This window comes from Cololabis saira, chromosome 15, assembly GCF_033807715.1.
Source record: "Cololabis saira isolate AMF1-May2022 chromosome 15, fColSai1.1, whole genome shotgun sequence".
Lineage (NCBI taxonomy): Eukaryota > Metazoa > Chordata > Actinopteri > Beloniformes > Belonidae > Cololabis > Cololabis saira.
In genome coordinates this window covers 31,348,113-31,369,439 of record NC_084601.1, presented here as the reverse complement: position 1 = coordinate 31,369,439, position 21,327 = coordinate 31,348,113, and the positions used below count along the sequence as shown (strand labels likewise).

Sequence of the window (21,327 nt, the reverse complement as noted above, 5' to 3'; positions counted from 1 at the left end):
TACAAATAGTTTACAAAACTGTACATTAGGGCTGTTTTTATTATTTTGCCCAAAAATAAAATCGATTTTTTTTTTTTTTTTTTTTTTTCTTCTCTCTCTCAAAATCTGATTTTCGATTACGATTTTGTGAATTGACAAAAGGCAAAGAAATGATTTCAAATATGCAGTTTTTTTATTGAACATTAGCCCCATTGGGTGCAAACTTTGCTCTTATTAAACCAAAAATGAATGAATTAAGTGCAAAACTCTGTAAAATAAGTTGAAAAAAAGTTTTAAAAAATATAATAAAATATAAAGTTTTATCTCTGGAAAAAAAAAATCAGCAAATCAGCACTTGCAAACATACAGTAAATTATATTTCCAATTAAATAAAACAAGACATTTTCTAATTAAACTAAACTGGGTCTTTGCATGCTAAATAATAATGCAACCCATGAAGGAGGTAGAGGTGTGTAATGTCAGTCATTACATTTGCTATTCACATTTGCAAGTTTTTTTGCAAGGAACACGAGTCGGTCTACCGCATCTGGCTTGAGGGATGCCCGGTGGCATGTTACAACGCCCCCTCCTACACTAAAGAGCCTCTCCGATGGGGCACTTGTCGCAGGTATTGAGAGGTATTTCCATCAATCATTAATATGGTATCAATCATTAATATGTGTGCAGACAAGGTAAAAAAAATAAAATTAAAAATAAAAAAAAAGTGAAAAATCGATTTTACGATTTTCACGTTTTAACATCGTTCTAATCACATAATCGCGATTACGATTTAAAATCGATTAATCGAACAGCCCTACTGTACATTAACAAGAGGAAGAACTGCTGATCACCAGATTCTGTCACCTTGGTGCAACGGCATCTCAAGTATCCGAGACAAGACCAGGACCACAAAAAAGTGGTCTTGAGAACTACAAGTCTACAATTTACCTTTTTAAAAAAAGAAAAATCTGAATCAGACACAAGTGAAAATGGAAACTGCTTAGTTCCACTGACTCACCTGAACCCGTCTCTTTCAGGGTTCGCGTTCCCAGAATGGGCCTACAAGCCAGAGTCGAGCCCGGGCTCCCGGCAGATCCAGCTGTGGCACTTCATCCTGGAGCTGCTGAGGAAGGAGGAGTACCACGACGTCATCGCCTGGCAGGGGGACTACGGCGAGTTCGTCATCAAGGACCCAGACGAGGTGGCTCGCTTGTGGGGAGCCAGGAAGTGCAAACCGCAGATGAACTACGACAAGCTGAGCAGGGCGCTGAGGTGAGACTAACGAGGGCAGAGGGGCTAAAAATACACGCCTCCATGTTTGCCCTCCGCATTTGTGAGGTGCCAGAGGTCTCAGTACTGTCCAGCCTTGTTCACGCAACGATCCTCCCTGTCCTCCGCTTACTATCCACGATCGGGGCATGTGATGCTAAATTAACCTTCACATTAAGTTCACATTAAGAGCTTAATTGGCTTCATGGTGTCAACACTAAGTTTGTTTTACCTCCACATGAACAGACATAAAAAACAGACTTAATGGGAACATATTTAGTGGTAAGATCTGTTCTGGTCTTCTGCAACCTACAAGATTCAAGAAACGGGAAGAACAAACTTGTTTTCGATTAGATTCAACTTTATTGTCATTACACATGTACAAGTACAGAGCAACGAAATGCAGTTTGGCATCCAACCAGAAGTGCAACAAAAAGTGTTATAGTAAATACAGTATATACAGATTATAAAGTGCTATAGAAGACTGTAGCTTAAGGCCTGACCTGGTACTATTGGTAATAAATTAGACAAAAAAAAGTAGATTGATGAAATTAACCTTAAATACTATTCAATAATGCAGTGATATAAACTAGGCCTGTGTTGAGAAAAATTGATTTTCTGATTCTAAATCGATTCTCGTATTAATTCCTAAAAATCGATTCGTATGTCTAAAGAACGATTTTTTTTTTTTGATTTTTTTTTTTTTTTTTTTTTCCCCATTATTCCATTTTCACCCGGTGAACTTTAATCCCAGTAGTCACATCATTTAATTCACACATGCACTGTTGAGCTGTTGAAATTTCGTTCTTTTTTTGCACTTTAAATTAATATTGAAAGGCATATTTTTTTTTTTATTATTTTTTTTTTTTTTTTTTTTAAGATTTTTTTGGGCTCTAGTGGCCCTTTATTGAGATGCAGACTGGAAATGGGTAGAGAGAGAACGGGGAAGACACGCAGCAAAGGTGCGCGGGCTGGATTCGAACCAGCGACCGCTGCAGGAGGAGGACTGTAGCCTCAGTATATGAGCCGCCGCTTAACCCACTGCGCCACCAAGCGGCCCATTGAAAGGCATATTTGAGTTGTTTATTTCTTAGTTATTTATTTCATACAATTAACTTTTGGAATATTTTTGTTTATGTCCAAAAAAGGAATGTTTTGTTGGACACGAGAATAACTACTGCCATGTTTTTGCCTTTTAAATATGTTTAAAAGTATGAAAACATTAAAGTTTTCAGTTATCATTGCTTTATATACTTTCTTGGGGTTAAAATAACATAAAATGCAAAAAAACACATTTTCAAAACTGAAAAACACAGAAAATGGGAAAAAAGAAACGGAATGTGTTTAAAAAATAAAACTGATTTCATACGCCTCTGTTTCCTCCCTGGATCTGTTTGGTAATTCTGCCCCACGATGTTTCTGAAAGCAGTTCTATCAGCATTCTGGGAGGTGATTGGTCCTTACAGCATCATTAGCTGCCAATACTTGCTGTTGAATCTCAATATCATACTAGTATTCATATGTTGCATAACTACAGTCATATAATTCAGGCACCAGCTCAAAAAACAGTTTTAATAACACTAACAAATCAATATCCAATGGAATCAAATCCTGATAATCGATTCTGAATCTTAAGAATCTGAATCAATCGATTCTTGACATTTGAATCGATCCCCAGCCCTAATATAAACAACCTATCTGAGGTTGCTAAACTAGTGCAAACTTGTGATGACATTTTAAATGATTAACTTTCAAGATAGCGGGAGTTGGCTGTGTGAATTGTTTTGTTTTTTTACCCAGACTTGTTTGTTATTTTGTAAGTTTGATGTGTTTAATAGCTGCTTGTGTTGTGTAAGGTGCATTAACGCGTGTGTTTTTGAAGCGTGCGTTTGTGCTGCGTGCTAAAACTCCAGGGTGACAGCCAATTTAGAAACACACACCTTCACCCGCTGCGGAGCACATGTGGGATGCTGCACGGTTTTATTTAGCTGCCAGCCTGTTTTCATCATCGCTTGTGTACACACACACACACACACACACACACACACACACACACACACACACACACCTAGTCATCAGTGTTGCCTCCTGTGCTGCAGGTTGTTGGGGGTTATCGTCTGCTATGGTGATGACTAGTTATGCAGCCTTGTCACCACACACACACCCACACACACACACGAACAAGCTTCCCAACCTTGTTCAGTGTCAGCCTCCTCCATCCCATCTGTCTCGTCTGTTCCTTGAACTTCTATTTCTACGACACAACCTGATAAAGCTGCATATTTCAACACTCGCATCTCCAAATATTTAATATAACCGTATCTGAGCAGGAGTTTACAAAACATATGATGCAGCAGAATCTAATAATTTCTCTTAAATGTTTAATTCTGCAATGAAGTGATGACATAACAGAGTTTTTGACTCCAGGCTTGGCACCGGAGGTGTTTATGTCTGGTCTTTGAAACTACGAAAGTCATCAAGCATCTTGTCGTCACTCAGAACTGGACTGAAGCCACTTTCACACAGATTGTGGATCGGAGAGACGCTTGAGAGCCGCTCTTCATCCCACCTCCAGCCCCCAGCTGTGCATTAGTGTTGTTTCTGGCAGCCTGTTTCAATTTTAGTCTTAATCTAGTCTTTGGGTCCAGCTATCATTTTAGTTTTTATTAGTTTTAGCCACGTTCATTCTCCTTTTAGTCGTGTCAAGTTTCAGTCGACTAAAACTCTGAGCATTTTAGTCTTATTTGAGTCAGAATTGTCCAGGACCATTTTAGTCTAGTTTTAGTCACATATTGTATTTCATTTTTTTCATTTCATTTATTCCATTCATGGTATATCTTCTTAACAATTTTGTACAATATTCCAAGAAGTACACATTATCACCATGAAGAAAAGGAGCAGGAAGAAGAAAACTTATGATACCTGCCCCTCTCTGTAAATACAATTACATTTACTTGCTGAACACCTATCTATCTATACATATATAAACAAGAAAACAAACAAAAATACCACTCTTCTATCTATTTTTTCCTCTTTCTCCTTCTTCTTTTTTGTAGGCACTTATCTTTTCCTTTTTAAACATTTTCTTAAGCTGACACAAACTTGTACAACTTTTCAGTTCCTTGCTTTGTCTATGCCATATTTTTACACCTGTAACAGAAATACACATTTGTTTTATGTTTAGCCTTGCAAAAGTATGTTTGAAATCAAATTTAAGTCTGTTGTCCTCATCCTCCAATCTGAACAAATTGTAACTGTTCTGGTAATGATCTTTTTTTTGCTTTAAACATTATTTTTAAGGTTTGAAGTTCGACTATATCCACTATTTTCAATAAACCTGCCGAAATACATTTATTTAGCCAAACCCATTTAAAATTCAAACAAGGTTATATTATTATTATATTATTGTTACCTTTTATAGACTCAAGAATACATTCATTCCAGATACAGAAGACTCTAATTTGAGTTTACAACATATTTATTTTTCCGCATTTCTCCCCATCTTTTTCTTTTTTGACGACACATTGGGTTTTCTTTTCCACGTCTATGTAGGAAAGTGTATCCAAAGATGGTCTCTTCTTCTTCTCCCAGCCCCAGAGAAGATCCCCGCGTTTCTCTATGTAACTTAGTTTTTAATTGACGTGAACCTAGAGCTCTGCGTTAACGGCATCAGCCTGTAACTCTGCAGCTGCATCTTCTGGATCTGATTCCCCGCTGCAGCGACTGGGATTGAGGACGTGACGTCACCAGCAGTAGAACTAAACTACTGAAAACATGGAGATTAAGGATCTTTGTTAGAACATTTCGTCTCGTTTTGGTCAACGAAAACAAAGACACATTTCAGCAGAGTTTTACTTTGCAATCTACGTTTTAGTCTCGTTTTTATTCCTCTACGATTATTGCATCATATATTTAATTATCGTTATCGTCACATGACCAGCATTTTCATCTCGTTTTCCTCAGGTGATAAAGGCTCATTGACGACTATATTTAGTCATAATCTTTGTTGACTAAAGCAACTTTCCTGTGCATCCGCATGTATGATCCCATGACGTGCAGAGCATCTTAAGTCCTAGTGTCCTAGTCTCGTCTTTCTGGTCGCCGGCTGCATTATTCAGTCACAACTGAACAAAACACACCACTGAGTAAATGGCAATGAATTAACTAAAGTTTCTACCTGCATGTTCTGAGATGTTCTGGCCTCAGTTGCCAGTTCACCTTGATGTTAAAAGTTCATAATATCAGCTATTCAACCGTTCTCTGCCTCTCCAGCAACTGTGGAGGAAAATCCAGTTTTTTTTTTTGTTTTTATTTTTTCCTCCTGCTGTTTGGCCACCGGATCGCCTCACAACTTGAGTTAGTTTACTTGTAATCATTCACTTGTTGCAGTACAACCTCAACTTGGCGACTACAACCTGATGAATCTGCCACAGCGAGCAAATGTGCTCTCAGAGTGAACTCTGGATGACATCCATGCCGGGCGTACTTTTATTTGTGTAAACAGGATTGAGCATTCACATTCAGAGCACGTTTGGGTGAAAACTGGACTTGCAAATACAAATTTTTTCCACATGGTCTTAGATGATTAATTGTCTTCTGTAACTTCAAAATCAGTTCACGTGTTATTTATTTAGTTATTTTTCTTTATAACAGAAGATTTTGATATACAAGTTCAGAAGTTCTCACATTACATTCTAAGTAATCTACAAGCTTGTGCATTTTGGCACATATATACCGCCATAGATTTCACCCTCTGTGCGGTTGGAAACCTTCCACCCCGTTATGCTCCTCTTATTACATATAAAAAGAAGTGCTGTGTCAGCGCTCATTTCGGCCAATTCGACATGTAAAATCAGCCGCTATCCGTCGGCCTCTGACCAATCTGATTGGTGGAGTGCTAACCCTCGACTAGTGAATCAGAGTTACCCAGAAATTATGGATAGTTGCCTAGATATATACTTTATTAATCCCGAGAGAAATTCAAAGTATTCCACCGCTACATAGATGCCCAAAAAAAGCAGGTTAGTATCAACGACAAACGGTAAAACTTGGTTAGTAACATAACAGTCCAGCGCCTCAATGAAAGTGTCTTAAGTGTAGATTAAAATATAAAGAATAAAAAATGGTGAATGATGGTAAACTTACTACCGTATTTTCACGACCATAAGGCTTATATGTCTTATATTTTTTTCAAAATGTGCGGCGCGCCCTATAGCGCAGTGCGCCCAATGTGTGTTATTGTAAGGCGGACGTAGTTGAGGCCACCATCAGAACGCTAAAGGGGGATGCGTGCCCATCTCACAGCCGATGTGAAACAAAGGAACGCTGCGCTTGCTGTTATTCCGGGAGGTCTGACAAAGGGCGTCCAACTGCTGGACGTCTGTGTGAACCGGCCGCTCAAAGTGAGGCTGCGAGCGTTGTGGGAGCGATGGATGACCGATGGAAACCACAGTTTCACAAAGAGTGGAAGGCAACGCTGGGCAAGTTACGCCACAGTTTGCGGGTGGATTGTAGATGCGTGGGCTAACGTGTCTGCTGGCACTTGTTCGAGCTTTCGCAAAAGCCAAGGGGCCGCACGGCACGGAAAGTGACTCTGACAGCGAAGAAAGTGGAACTATTGTCAGGACTCATCCGTAGGCCGATCTCGGCGGCGGCCACAATCGGACGGCAGCTCTCTGGCCGCGCGCTGAGCAGTTCTCCTGGTCTCAGCGCGATTGGGCTGTGGATGAACAGTCCTGACAACTGTGGCATTTTTGATTTAGAGCAGCTGTTGAATTCAGAAACGGAGGATGAGGACTTCGATGGGTTTGATTAATGACACTTGTTTTTGATTATTCATTGGTGATTTTAAAAATGTTAGTACTTTGTTATAAAGACTGAAATAAAGCACAATCAAACTCAGTTTTTCTCCACCTCTATATTTAAGTGTGTGTGTGTGTGTGTGTGTGTGTGTGTGTGTGTGTGTGTGTGTGTGTGTGTGTGTGTGTGTGTGTGTGTGTGTGTGTGTGTGTGTGTGTGTGTGTGTGTGTGTGTGATACAGTAATGGCACACATAACTGAGACTGCATCGTTTCGTACGGTGCGCCGTATGGTCGTGAAAATACGGTAGTCAGGCTAAACTACACTTATCACTGCGTCGGTATGAATGTGGTTTGTGTTTGTATTATATTTTAATTATAAGCATCTCATTTTCGATCCTTCTTGGCTTCTTTCAGACGTGAAAACAGCTCAGAACTCGAGACCTGAGCGATCCGTCACTTCCGGTTCTCTTTTCCTTTTGTTTTTTGCGTGACATCACAGATTAGCGCCACCTACAGTTACGTGGACGTATTACGCTCTAGTCGGCATCGGGTTGGTTTTTCCCGGCCTTAAGGAAGGGGCTCAAGCATCTGCAAGTAGATTTTAACCCTTAAGGACAAATAAAATCCACAACGGATGTGGGAACATCAGTTATTAGTTCGAGCAGCAGCCTCTTTCTCGTAAATCTTACCGAGTGCTTTCGATCAATCGCACACTGGAACCAAACTCTGTTTTGAACGCCTGTTGCTTTGAAAACTAGGGTATGTTTGATTTCCCTGAAAGAAAGTTCCCTCGGTCTTTGATTTATGCTTCTCTCTGACTTGGTTTCCATCCATCCGTACGCAGCTCATGTCTATGCAGCTCTGCGTTCGTGCACGTCCTTTTGTTCGGGGCTTTAAAGCCTCGAGTCTGTGCAGCTTAAGTCCAGACCAGTCGCTCAGAAGGAAGTTCAAATGCTCGTCAGAGAGCCGGAGCCAAGTATGTGCAACCAGCCCTTTCATATCGACTCAAGACTGTCAGCTGGGAACGTTACAACCCTGCAGCTCTGACTGCGGTCGCAGCTCGACGTGGTTCTCACTCAGGATCTCCTTCAGGAGTGTTTCACTGATAGAAGTTCAATCATTTATGGATTTTGATATGTTATATATGTGGCCACAAATAAGTTATTGATCTTTCTGGTTAAACGGACGCGTGAAGAAGGATTGACAGGTGGATTAGGTGCGGTTACACAATTACTTCCTGTTTGATACCTCATAATGTGGCTTTCAGGACCCCCCCCCCCCCCTGCTGCGGTCCAACCACTTCTATTCAATGTTGATAAATCCATCTTCTTCTGTGACGTTAGTTATGAGATGAGACTGGAAATGACACACCGTTTTCACGTCCCACAATGAGGTCGCATGTGAATGAGCTACAATTTGGATGTTTTTCTGCAAAAAGAAATACATCGGTGAGTCAAAGGGAGGCATGTTCTCCTCTTAGACGAGCTGTCGGCGGCCCTCGATTCACCGGCGGTGACTAATGCGTCCTCGCTTAATGGATCGGCCGGGATGAGACTGAATCTGAATGGCTGACGCACTTCCTGAAGTGTCACTGAGACATTTTCTACTTCACCCTCTTCATGCCCGTCGTGGGCAGCTTGTTTGTTTGATCAGATGGAGGGGTGGATCAATGTAAACTCACTGCTGGAAGATGCAAAACGTGTTTATCCAAGACCCCGGCAACACTGCAGATGATGGAAGACAGAGCTTTCAGACAGATCTTTAACTGCTAAGACATTAAATTTGGGGTGGTGGGTCTTGGGAGGGGTTTGTTTCCCACCAGGGGAGTAAATGTATTTATTATTATTTTATTTTATAATATAAGGACATCACAGGTATAATCTGTATCTGCAAGATAAGTAACTGGGGAGATGAGGAGCTACTCGGCCTCAGAGCCGAGGTCGCCATTAACCGGCGCGTGTCCAGAACCACAAAGGATGATGGTTCCATTGTTTGAACAACTGGACACAAAAATGACAAACCGGGACTTTGCAAGAAGCAAAACCCGGACAAAACATGCTCATCCTGATTCATCCATCCTCATTTTGAGAACTGCACCCGTCTGACGGCATATAAATCCTGCTGATGTAGGACAATACGTCATCCTACACGGCCACAAAGACCAATAACACACCTTCATCATTCAGCGATAATAACGAGATCCAGTCTAAAAAAAAAAAAAAGCCTGTAGTTCCTGATTCTAAACCCAGACTGCTCTCATACCCCTTCTCCACCAACCCGGTTCCAGAGCTGGTTCTGGGCCAGTTGTGGTCCTGGTTCCCAACTTGGGAACCAGCTGAGAACCGGTTTGTTTTTCCACAGCTCGGGTGCTAAGGGGAGCCGCGTCATTACGTCACTGCAAACGTCAGTTACGTCGTTTGCATCAGCCTGAAAGTTGAAGAAACAACAAGGTATCTGCTCTAATAGGACTTGGTCCTCGTAGCTCCTCCGTGGACACATCTCTAAAGGACAAAAACAAACCAACAGTTCCTTGATGTTGTTTGTTTAAATGACGGCTTTGATGAAAATAGCTGGTTATTTATCTAAAACAAGTAATGAATATTCATCTAGGTTACTTCACAATCAGGTAACGTGACTCGGGTTCTGAAGAGCAGTTTTGATGCTCGGTAAACCTTCAGCTGAAATATCTGCAGAGCTGCCGGCGTACGTTTACAGCAGAATAAACCGTTCAAGCACGACAACTACAGAAGAGGAAGCGATAACGGCCAGCCATTGGCCGAGCCGACTGTCAGTCACATCAGAAATAAATACAGCTTTACGTAAATTCTCCTGCCGTGGTACGAAAAAAAGTGAAATCAAATCGTTGAGACCAAGACAGGCTGTAAATGTTTATTTCTGATCTAAAATTGGACATTTAAACATGGAGGGCTGTTCGATTTTGCCCAAAAATAAAATCTCGATTTTTTTTTTTTCTCTCAAAATCCGATTTACGATTATTTTGTGAATTGACAAAAGGCAAAGAAATTATTTCAAATATGCTGTTTTTTTATTGAATATTTGCCCCATTGGGCTTTAAGTGCAAACTTTGCTCTTATTAAACCAAAAATGAATGAATAAAGTGCAAAACTCTGTAAAATAAGTTGAAAAAAAGTTTTAAAAATATAATAAAATATAAAGTTTTATCTCTGAAAAAAAGAAATCAGCAAATCAGCACTTGCAAACATACAGTAAGTTATATTTCCAATTAAATAAAACAAGACATTAATCATTAATATGGTATCAATCACTAATGTGTGCAGACAAGGTAAAAAAAAAAAAGTGAAAAATCGATTTTACGATTTTCACGTTTTAACATCGTTCTAATTACATAATCGCGATTACGATTTAAAATTGATTAATCGAACAGCCCTAGAGGTCAGTGAAGATTGGTTTTGTTTTTGTAACCTGCCTCTGGTGGCCAGTCGAGGAACTGCAACGGATCTTAGCTTTTTGCCGCCACTTTAAATATCAGCGATGACCAGTTCGTTACTGCCTTTAACTGTTGATTTAACTCTTTTTTTTTTTTAATAGGGTAAGGAAATAAATTCTTTATGGGTGGGGTTTATGTGAAGACCAGCTGACCAAAAAAACTTCTAATAACATGTTGATTCAAGTTTTTACAGCAAAAATCCACCAATAAATCAGCAGGGGAAATCAAACCTGAGTCCAGAGGAGCTGCGCTGATTAAAGCAGTATTCTTGGAAACACCACGCTTCCTAAGATCCTCCTAAATGCTGCACGCCAGATGTCTAACAAAGCTCTGTAGTTTTAAATCAACTCATCCCGATCTCTCGATGTTTCAACGAATAAAAGCAGCGTCATGAATAATAATGTGTCGTCCTGCAGATACTACTACAACAAGAGGATCCTCCACAAGACTAAAGGGAAGAGGTTCACCTACAAGTTCAACTTCAACAAACTGGTGCTGGTCAACTACCCCTTCATCGACATGGGCTCCGGTACGTACACAAATACGCAATAAAATTACCTTTTATAAGAGGCTGAATGTTGGTACTAATTCTAATTATTTTAATTAATTGTTTATATGTGTCGACAATGTCTTTTATAGAAAGAAGGGGAAAAAAAAATGTAAATCCCTTCAGAATTAAATACTTAGCAGGGCTTTTATTGTGAAAGACGAGCACAGATGCCTCCTGTGACTGATCTAAAGACGTCCAGGATGAACAGATTAAATGTCGGATAGAAATACACCTCTGACGACGTCATCCCTCCTCATCGGCGGTTTGTTTGTTTTGTTTTGTTTTGACGAGCATGGTTGTAATTTGAGGAAATATGCAACATAAAAACCTGTTTAAGGTTTCAAACGGTCCCAAAACTGTAATATTTACTGTTAAAAAACAAAAGCTGTTTGCATTTTTTTTTTTTTTTCGTCTTTCATCATGAAAATATAGAAAGTAACGAGTTGAAGACGAGCGTTTGTGAAAACAATCCTCCGCCAGACGCTTCACTGTCGGAGGAACAAATCAGATAGACCGGCGTTCGTGTGTGTGTGTGTGTGTCCTGGCTCACATGCATCAGTCTGCCTGGTTACTGTGTGTGTCAAAGACATCAGTGTGCCACGTCCCAGTTTCATCCCCCTCTTCCAGCTCTGAAGTCGGTTCTGCCGGTTCTGGTTCTGGTCCGGGCCACCCAGCACAAACACGGCCCATGTGCAGCGGTGCATTCTGGGTGACATGAGTGCAGCACGCAACTTTAATTATAGCCTCCGTGTGATGTGGGCCCACACACTGACATGTTGTGCTATGATGGTTTCATGTGATGGTTTCACACACACACACACACACACACACACACACACACACACACACACACACACACACACACACGTCAATCTGGGACGATAGGAAATCACAGACGCTCACAAACCTTCACATAAACACTCGTGTGGAGCTTTTCTCCGCTCGCCGTGTCTGACACACATGACGGAAATGTGTGCTTTTTCAAACGACTCCCCCTCTCTCACACACACACACACACACACACACACACACACACACACACACACACACAGCAGCAGCGCTGGAAAAAACAGAGGAACCCAGCCCATGTTTGTGATGGCAGTAGGAGCGACTTTTCCAATATTTAATTCTGGCATGCGCTTGGTTGCCAAGAATTTATTGCAGTGCCACAGTCTTCCTGGCAGAGGAGAAGAAGAGAGGAGGAGGAGGAGGAGGAGGAGGAGGAGGAGGAGGAGGGAGAGAGAGAGAGAGAGGGGAGTTTGCGGTTCTGTGTAAAGCCTGGATTATGGTACTGCGTTACACCAACGCAGAGCCTACGCCGCTGCCGTGACGCCGTTGTGAACCCGTCAGACTTCTCCGTCACTCCATTTCTCCGTGGTGCAATACCCCCAGTGACCGCTAGGGGGGGCGCGTTCTTTTCCTGAATGGTTATCCGACTTTTTCGGTCACAGTGAATCAAAGAGATGAGGACAACTATTGTGCAAAAAACCAAAACAAAAAAAATCACACACACGAAGAAAAGAGCACTGAAAGTTCACGACTGCTTCACGAACCGGAACCGGAAATGCGTTGCTACTAACCGTTGCGGCGCATGCTCGGCGTCGATTTAACGCAGAACCATAATCCAGCCTTAACGCGCCGCTCTTTGTGTGCGTGTGACCCTCCGAGGGAAATGAAACCCATAGACATGTTTACATGGCCGCATACATGTGTAAAACTCAGCTACTTTATGAAGAATATGAAGAAAAAACAAATACCAGTGTATAATATAATGCAAGTGTGTGTGTATATATGTGTATATGACTATATATGTTTGTGTGTATGTACAGGACAGTCTCAGAAAATTAGAATATTGTGATGAAGTCCTTTATTTTCTGTAATACAATTTAAAAATAAAATAAATAAATAAAATGTCATACATTCTGGATTCATTACAAATCAACTGAAATATTGCAAGGCTTTTATTATTTTAATATTGCTGATTATGGCTTACATACGACGGAGTATTAGGGCCAAACAAAAAAAGGAAATTACGAGAATAAAGTCATAATGTAATGAGAATATAGTCGTAAAATTACGAGAATAAAGTCGTAAAATTACAAGAATAAAGTCATAATATTACGAGAATAAAGTCGTAATATATTATAAATATATAAATATAACTTCACAAGATGCTCAATATTCCTCATTTTAACACAGGGAGAAGAAGCTCTTCCTGTTAGAGTTCTCATAAATTATATTCTCATAATATTACGACTTTATTCTTGCAACATTACGACTTTATTCTCGTAATGTTACGACTTTATTCTTGCAACATTACGACTTTATTCTCGTAATGTTACGACTTTATTCTCGTAATGTTGCGACTTTATTCTCGTAATATTACGACTTTATTCTCATAATATTACGACTTTATTCTATTACGACTTTATTCTCGTAATTTTACGACTTTATTCTCATTATATTATGACTTTATTCTCGTAATTTCCATTTTTTTTTTGTCTTAGTTTGGCCCTAATACTCCGTCGTACTTACAGTTTAAGATTTAAGATTCCCAGAATATTCTAATTTTTTGAGATAGGATATTTGAGTTTTCTTAAGCTGTAAGCCATGATCAGCAATATTAAAATAATAAAAGGCTTGTAATATTTCAGTTGATTTGTAATGAATCCAGAATGTATGACATTTTTGCATTACAGAAAATAAAGGACTGTATATGTGGACTTGTGACATCCAGATTATTAAAGATTGGCTTATATGGGTTGTTTTGGTGCATAGCAAATAAAAATACTCCATAAAATGGCAGTATAGCATGCAGAAATGTAAAAATATGCTTAGGCAGACTTGTTCTGAGTAGGTCATGAAGGGTTAAAGGTCCAGCTCACCCAGGAATGTCTCCCCGCAGGTCGAGTCCCCCAGAGCGCCCCCCCTATCCCGAGCGGAGGCACCCACTTCCGCTTCCCGCCCTCCACCCCGTCGGACGTGCTGTCGTCCAGCGAGGAGCTGCGCAGCCCCGGCGTGTTCAGCGGCGTGGCGCGCCGCATCGCCCGCGGCTCGGTGAGCGACTGCAGCGACGGCACGTCCACCAACTCCGAGCTGGAGGAGGCCGTGGGGGCCGAGGAGCGGTCCCTGGGGGCCGAGCGGGCCTTCCGGGGCCTCCTGCCCCCCCGCCTGCCTCACGACTCCCTGTTCAGGATGTACGGGGCGGCGGGGAACCCGGGGCTCCCCAGACCGGCTCACCGGGTCCACCCGGACTCCCTGTCCCCGTTCCCCGTGTCCCCGCTGCCCGGCCCCGGGGGGCTGCTGGGGCCGGCCCTGTCCCCGGCCCTGTCCATGACCCCCACCCCCCACCTGTCCTACACCCCCTCCCCGTCCATGTCGTCCCCCATGTTGGGCTCCCACTTCTCCTTCAACCCGGAGGACATGAAGCACTACCTGCAGGCGCACACGCAGTCGGTGTACAACTACCACCTCAGCCCGCGGGCCTTCCTGCACTACCCCAACATCGTCATCCCGCAGCCGCACCGCCCCACGCCCGAGAAGCCGGCGGCCCACCACCTCCACGGCCCCCCCATCCACCTGTCCCACCCCCTCGGAGACGAGCTGCAGCATCCCTTCAAGTTCAAGCTGCAGCCGCCGCCGCTCGGACGCAAGCAGCGGGAGACGGGCGGCTCGCCGGCCGCCGCCTCCTCCAGCCAGTCGTCCTCGTTCAGCGGCTCCGGCCAGAGTTCTGTCCTGGCGGGGGGGCCGCCCAAGATCAAGGTGGGTCGGGACACAAGCGTGATGGGATGTGAACACGTCTGGCGTGAATGAGATTTATAGGGTTCCATGAAATCCGTTTTATTTTTCTGCAAATTACGTCTTATTTTTCCCCAAATTAAATCTTGTTTTTCCCCAAATTGCGTTTGATTTTTTCCCCAAATTACGTTTGATTTTTCCCAAATTTACGTTTGATTTTTTTCACAAAATTACGTTTGATTTTTTTTCCCCCAAATTGCGCTTGATTTTTCCCAAATTTACGTTTAATTTTTTTCACAAAATTACGTTTGATTTTTTTCACAAAATTACGTTTGATTTTTTTTCCCCCAAATTACGTTTGATTTTTCCCAAATTTACGTTTAATTTTTTTCACAAAATTACGTTTGATTTTTTTCACAAAATTACGTTTGATTTTTACGACGGAGTATTAGGGCCAAACTAAGACAAAAAAAATTGGAAATTACGAGAATAAAGTCATAATATAATGAGAATAAAGTCGTAATGTTGCGAGAATAAAGTCGTAACATTACGAGAATAAAGTCGTAATATTAAGAGAATAAAGTCGTAATATTAAGAGAATAAAGTCGTAACATTACGAGAATAAAGTCGTAACATTACGAGAATAAAGTCGTAATGTTGCGAGAATAAAGTCGTAATATTAAGAGAATAAAGTCGTAAAATTACGAGAATAAAGTCGTAATATTATGAGAATATAATTTATGAGAACTCTAACAGGAAGAGCTTCTTCTCCCTGTGTTGAAATGAGGAATATTGAGCATCTTGTGAAGTTATATTTATAATATATTACGACTTTATTCTCGTAATATTATGACTTTATTCTCGTAATTTTACGACTTTATTCTCGTAATTTTACGACTTTATTCTCGTAATTTTACGACTTTATTCTCATTACATTATGACTTTATTCTCGTAATTTCTTCTGTTTTTTTGTTTGGCCCTAATACTCCGTCGTAGATTTTTCCCCAAATTACGTTTTTTCTGTTTACATTTTTTGGAATTCAATTTTTTTACTTTTTACTCTAATTTTGCCACCAAATAAAATGTGTTTTTAATGTTAATGAAATAAAATAAAGACTACTTCGATGGACATGTTTATTGAGGCAACTTTATATTGCACATTCCCTCAATAGTTGGAACTGGAATGCTTCTGAGCTTTTTCAGTAAAAAAAGAAAAAAAGTAACATTACATATAAAAAAAAAAATAATGTGCTCAATTAGCTTTTTCTTCAAGTAAAAAATGATTCCATCGATTAATTGAGTAATCGGATAAAACTTACTTTTGCTCAATTAAAGCCCAATTATAAATATGGAATAGAAAAACAAGACAGATTACTTGATTAAAAACAACCAATGTGTTTGTTTTATGGGAATAATTGGCTTATTTACATATTATGCAAATTAGTAAACTGTTTGTTCAATTTTCCAATAAAAATTTCAGAGCTGTGTCACGCAGATTAGCGTCCCTCCACTAAAATTCCCCTTAGGGTTTACGTTGCTCTTCCCCATGACAACAGCAAACAGCATTTCAGTCAAATTATGTAATTTGCCACGATATTCCGTGTTAAAAAGTAGATTCTGTGATAGGGATGGGCGGTATGGACTAAAAAATTTATCACGATAATTTCTGGCATTTATCCCGATAACGATAAAAATGACGATTTTAAAAAAAAAAAAAAAAAAAAAAAAAAAAACAATTTAACTCCACCTTTTTAACTATAAATCTATCATCACATTCAATCTTTGGAGCCCCCAAAACAAGTTTTCTTAGCTTATAAAATCACAAAATAGAAAAAAACACAACTTGATAAATAAAGAAACGGGACAAATAAATAAAATTTCACTGAAAATAAAATCAAATCAGTGATGACCTCTTCTAATATAAATAAAATGTGCAAATTAACCTGTGGTTGGATCATGCCACAAATTAGATACTATTGCAATTTTTTTTCCTAATAGTCAAACGTTATATCAAAATGTAACAACCATTTCCTTCTGTTTTTGCAGACTCTGCATATAATAGATGATGTTTGCTCCTCGTCACTCTTTATAAATCCAAACCACTTCCAGATAACGGAGCTGGAGCCTCGTTTAACAACGAGCTCCTCGCTCTCAGATCCGCCATGTTTGTTACACAAAAACATCATCAACAGGAATTTATCGTTTTTACCGCGAGATGACAAATTCTTACCGTGGGGAATTTATTTGACGGTATATCGTGAACGGTACAATATCGCCCATTCCTATTCTGTGATGGCGGAAACTGACGATCCAACGGTGTTTCCTCTCAGGTGGAGCCCATATCCGACATGTCGGAGGAAGACGTGGAGGTGACGGACCTCAGCGAGGAGGATGAGCTGAATCACAACGACGAGGACGACGACATCTTCACCCCGAAGTCTCGCCACGGCCCCCGGCTGAACCACCGGGCCAACGGCGAGGGCGGCGGCGTGCCGCGCCCTCCGCACGACGACCCCGACGACGACGACGAGGTCTTCAAGACCCCGGCCACGCCCCCTCTGGGCGGCGGCAGCCCGGCCTTCCCCCCGGTGACCCTGAAGACGGAGCCGGGCCAGCCGGCTCCCATCAGCCCCGGCGGCACGCGCTGCATCCCGCTCAAGCTGCGCTTCAAGCGCCGCTGGAGCGAGGACCAGCGCATGGAGGCGGACGGGGAGCGGGACGAGGCGGAGGACAAGAAAGTGAGGGCGGACGGGGAGGAGGAGGAGGGGGAGGAGCCGGGGAGGACGGAGGCGGAGCTCGGGAGGGGCGCGGCCCCGGGGCTGATGCTGCCGCCGGCGCCGACCCAGCGCCGGGCCAGCTCGGAGCTGCAGCGGGCGACGGCCCAGCTGTCCCTGGAGAACGCCGGCTGCTGAGCCCAGCCAGGCGCCGCGGCGACGCCTTCGGACCGTTGCCATGGCGACGCCTTCAGACCTCCGGCGCGGGCCGCGGCGTCCCGAGAGGAGGCGGAGTCTGCAGTCGGCGACGCCCTCGTTCACTCTGCTCTCGTCTACTTTCTGGTGCAATAACTGACGGAGTCGCCGGCTCCTGAAATGACTCCACAGAACAAAATACTTTGGTAGCGACGTGTTTACGAGACTCGGAGAACAAGATGGACGCTGACTCGGGTTCCGTTTCCACGCCTGTCGTGACTGTCGGCGCTCGCAGACGCAGATTCAACACTAATAGATTAGCAGACTTGGATCGGACGCCGACCGGAGCCCCGATCGTGACGTCAGAGCCTCAGAGGAGAAGAGGTCCATTTGATACACCCACCTGGAGGCCTCGGTGGATGGATGATCCTGGTGGAGATTACTGAAGTGCCTCTTCACCGAGGGCACCGAGTCCCTTCGCGATCTTTAATTTTATTATTTCCTTTCAAGGGGTGAAGGAGGGAACTATCAGTCTATGACCGACTCGGCGGAGCACAAAGACTTGAGCATGAACTCACGAGGAAGAGGAGACCGACCTGACGGACTCCAGATCCTCTCGAGTCAGAAACCGGCCCGTCTGAGGGCGAGCATGGACGCATCACCCCCCTTGGGGTTGGAGGTTCGAGGGCATCTGTAGAGTTCATCCCTCCGACTCACAGACCCCTCCACCCCTCTTTTTTATATTAAAAGACTCCCTTCTTTCTGTCGGACGACACTTGTGCCTCTGGAGGACAGTATTTTAGGGCATTTAGCAACGATCCGATTCGTTCCCGGGATCTGATCATTGAGGTCGTCGACTCAGGCGAACCTTCTTTTGAGATTTAAAACAAACGATAAAAAAAGTGTATTTTTATGACCTTTTATTCCTAAACTTTTAAGAGATCGAGGACGTGATATCGTGCCTTCTTACGAAACATGAGTTTTATGAAATCCCCCCGGCGAGCGTTTCGACTCCGACCACCCTGCCTTCTGCTTCTGTGAAACACACACTAAGCAAATCTGCACGTATATATTTTATTCAAATATATATTGAATTCAAATGTTATATATTTCAATACTTCAATTTGATACGAATCAGATCCTATTTTTAATGGTGTAAATACTCCGACGGGCCGGTTAGCGGCTCGTCGAGCCGCTGCCTTCTCACTCTCTTGCCTTCTCCTGACCGCCGAGCTGCGACGACAAAACGGCCGCTAGGATCAAAGTTTTATATTTATATCGTTAAGAAAGAAGAGTCCCGGGGACTTGAGGGGCGTGGCGGGACGAGGGGGAACGAGGGAGCGCGAACATTTAACCAGACGCGGGTCGAGTCCTGCCCGGGCGTGTTTGTTTTAACCACCCCGGAGTGGCAGCCGGGCGGGGTTCGCCTCGGCGGGACGGAGTTAAACTCTCCCGACTCATTCCGCTCCGTCCTGCTCGGCCAGGACGGGCCTCACACACACACACACACACACACACACACACACACACACACACACACACACACACTTTACTGTGGCTACAATAAAGGGAAGCATGACATCACATGTGACATCAGACAACTCGCGGTTGGAGGAGCTCCACCCAATCACACACCGAGGAAGCGGCGTCGAGAAACCTCAGAGCGATGAGGGACTTCCCATCCTCTGACTCGCCGCTTGAGCGTGTGTGTGTGTGTGTGTGTGTGTGTGAGCGCGTGTGTGTGACACCACATGCAGACTTGTTTTTGTTTATTTTAGTTTCTTATTCTTGTTTTGGTCGTCGTGGTGAAGACAGTTTTTCTCTGCCAGTCTTACATCTCGTTTCCCATCATCCTCTCCTGTATTACGTATTACTGTTACTCCTGTAATTATTATATTATTAACGTGTTTTGTTTATACACTTTCTGTCCTCGCGCTGATTTTATAACCGTTTCTGCGGACGAGAGAAGGGTCACATGATACCAGCGTGATTTACAGCGGGGAGTTGTGGAGGGGGCAGTTTAATTTTTTTTTATTTTTAAAGATGTGTGTATATATCTATCTCTATATAAATATATATATATATTTTGTTTTGATTATGGCGGATTCTGTGAGAAAAGACGAGCGTTGTACATTGTACCGCCCCCCCCTCGCGTCCACCTCGGTGGCCAGCTTCACTCCAGAGGACAGTTTTTATCACTTCTGTTTCCTTTCTGTATCTGTTCATCTTCATTTGTAATTAAACAATAATCAGGGTTCATTAAAAAAGGTGAAAATGGTCAGTTTTTCTGTCTTTATTTCAGTTGACAACGATTTTTGTTGATTTTCATGTCGAGACTTAATTAAAAAAAAAACACAAACGTCCCCCAAATTACGTTAGATTTTTTTCACAAAATTACATTTGATTTTTTTTTTTCACAAAATTACATTTGATTTTTCCCCAAATTACGTTTTTTCTGTTTAAATTTTTTGGAATTCCATTTTTTTACCTTTTACTCTAATTTTGCCACCAACTAAAATGTGTTTTTAATGTTAATGAAATAAAATAAAGACTACTTCGATGGACATGTTTATTGAGGCAACTTTATATTGCACATTCCCTCAATAGTTGGAACTGGAATGCTTCTGAACATTTTCAGTAAAAAAAAGAAAAAAGTAACATTACATATAAAAAAAAAAATAATGTGCTCAATTAGCTTTTTCTTCAAGTAAAAAATTATTCCATCGATTAATTGAGTAATCGGATAAAACTTACTTTTGCTCAATTAAAGCCCAATTATAAATATGGAATAGAAAACAAGACAGATTACTTGATTTAAAAACAACCAATGTGTTTCTTTTATGGGTAAATTGGCTTATTTACATATTATGCAAATTAGTAAACTGTTTGTTAAATTTTCCAATAAAAATTTCAGAGCTGTGTCACGCAGATTAGCGTCCCTCCGTCTGTTTTTCACAAGGTGATCAAATTGATTCTGAGATCAAAACGATTGCATCTTTTTTTAACAATGTCAGGAGCGACCCAGGCGCCTCATTCCAACCACAGCGAGGGGATTATGATCGTTCGTTTGTGTTTTAAGTCATTAAAAACGTATAATTCCCTTCGTAAAGTAACTCCTGGTGAAAGTACACAATAATAGTTAGATCCCGATGTATTTGGACAGAATTTTGATTGGGTTTGCTTTTATACGCCATCAGAGGGAAATAAAACTATCGGGATGTAATCAGAGTATAGACTTTCACCTTTTAAGAGTGTGGCATTTAAAATGTAAAAATGACAGCCTTTTTAAGGAAATTGAAGTGTAAAGGAAGATGATTGACCCGATCAAATCAGCCGCTTCGTACTTTCTTCATAAGATAAACAGCACATCTCAGACAATTGGAATCTAAATAAGCAACTTAATCTAAAGTTTATGACTGGATGTTTTAAGAAGGTTCTGCTGCTCTGTCTTCAGTTCCTTTAACTACAACTCTGTCTCCCTCTGCTGGTAGATGTCGGTATTACATCCTTAAATCTGCTGACCAACCAACTCTCGCGAGAATCACTGAAAAAGCAGGAATGATTGAGCTCTCTGCCCGAAAACGGTTTATATAAAAATAAACATTTATTTAAA

General features: G+C 41.9%; 1 protein-coding gene across 2 annotated transcripts in view; it reads left to right on the top strand.

Moving 5' to 3' along the window:
* erf (Ets2 repressor factor) overlaps nt 1–19,859 on the top strand; it is a 50,761-nt gene extending 30,902 nt beyond the window's left edge. Inside the window, exons 2-5 of one of the 2 annotated variants that reach the window (XM_061741371.1) lie at nt 1,032–1,251; nt 10,934–11,046; nt 13,973–14,829; nt 17,136–19,859. In XM_061741371.1, the coding sequence (XP_061597355.1) occupies nt 1,032–1,251; nt 10,934–11,046; nt 13,973–14,829; nt 17,136–17,717 (1,772 nt within the window). In that variant the 3' untranslated portion in view covers nt 17,718–19,859. Of the gene's footprint in view, nt 1–1,016; nt 1,252–10,933; nt 11,047–13,972; nt 14,830–17,135 lie in introns of both variants that reach the window. The other variant, XM_061741370.1, reaches the window with a different exon arrangement.
* The last annotated feature ends 1,468 nt before the right edge of the window (nt 19,860–21,327 follow it).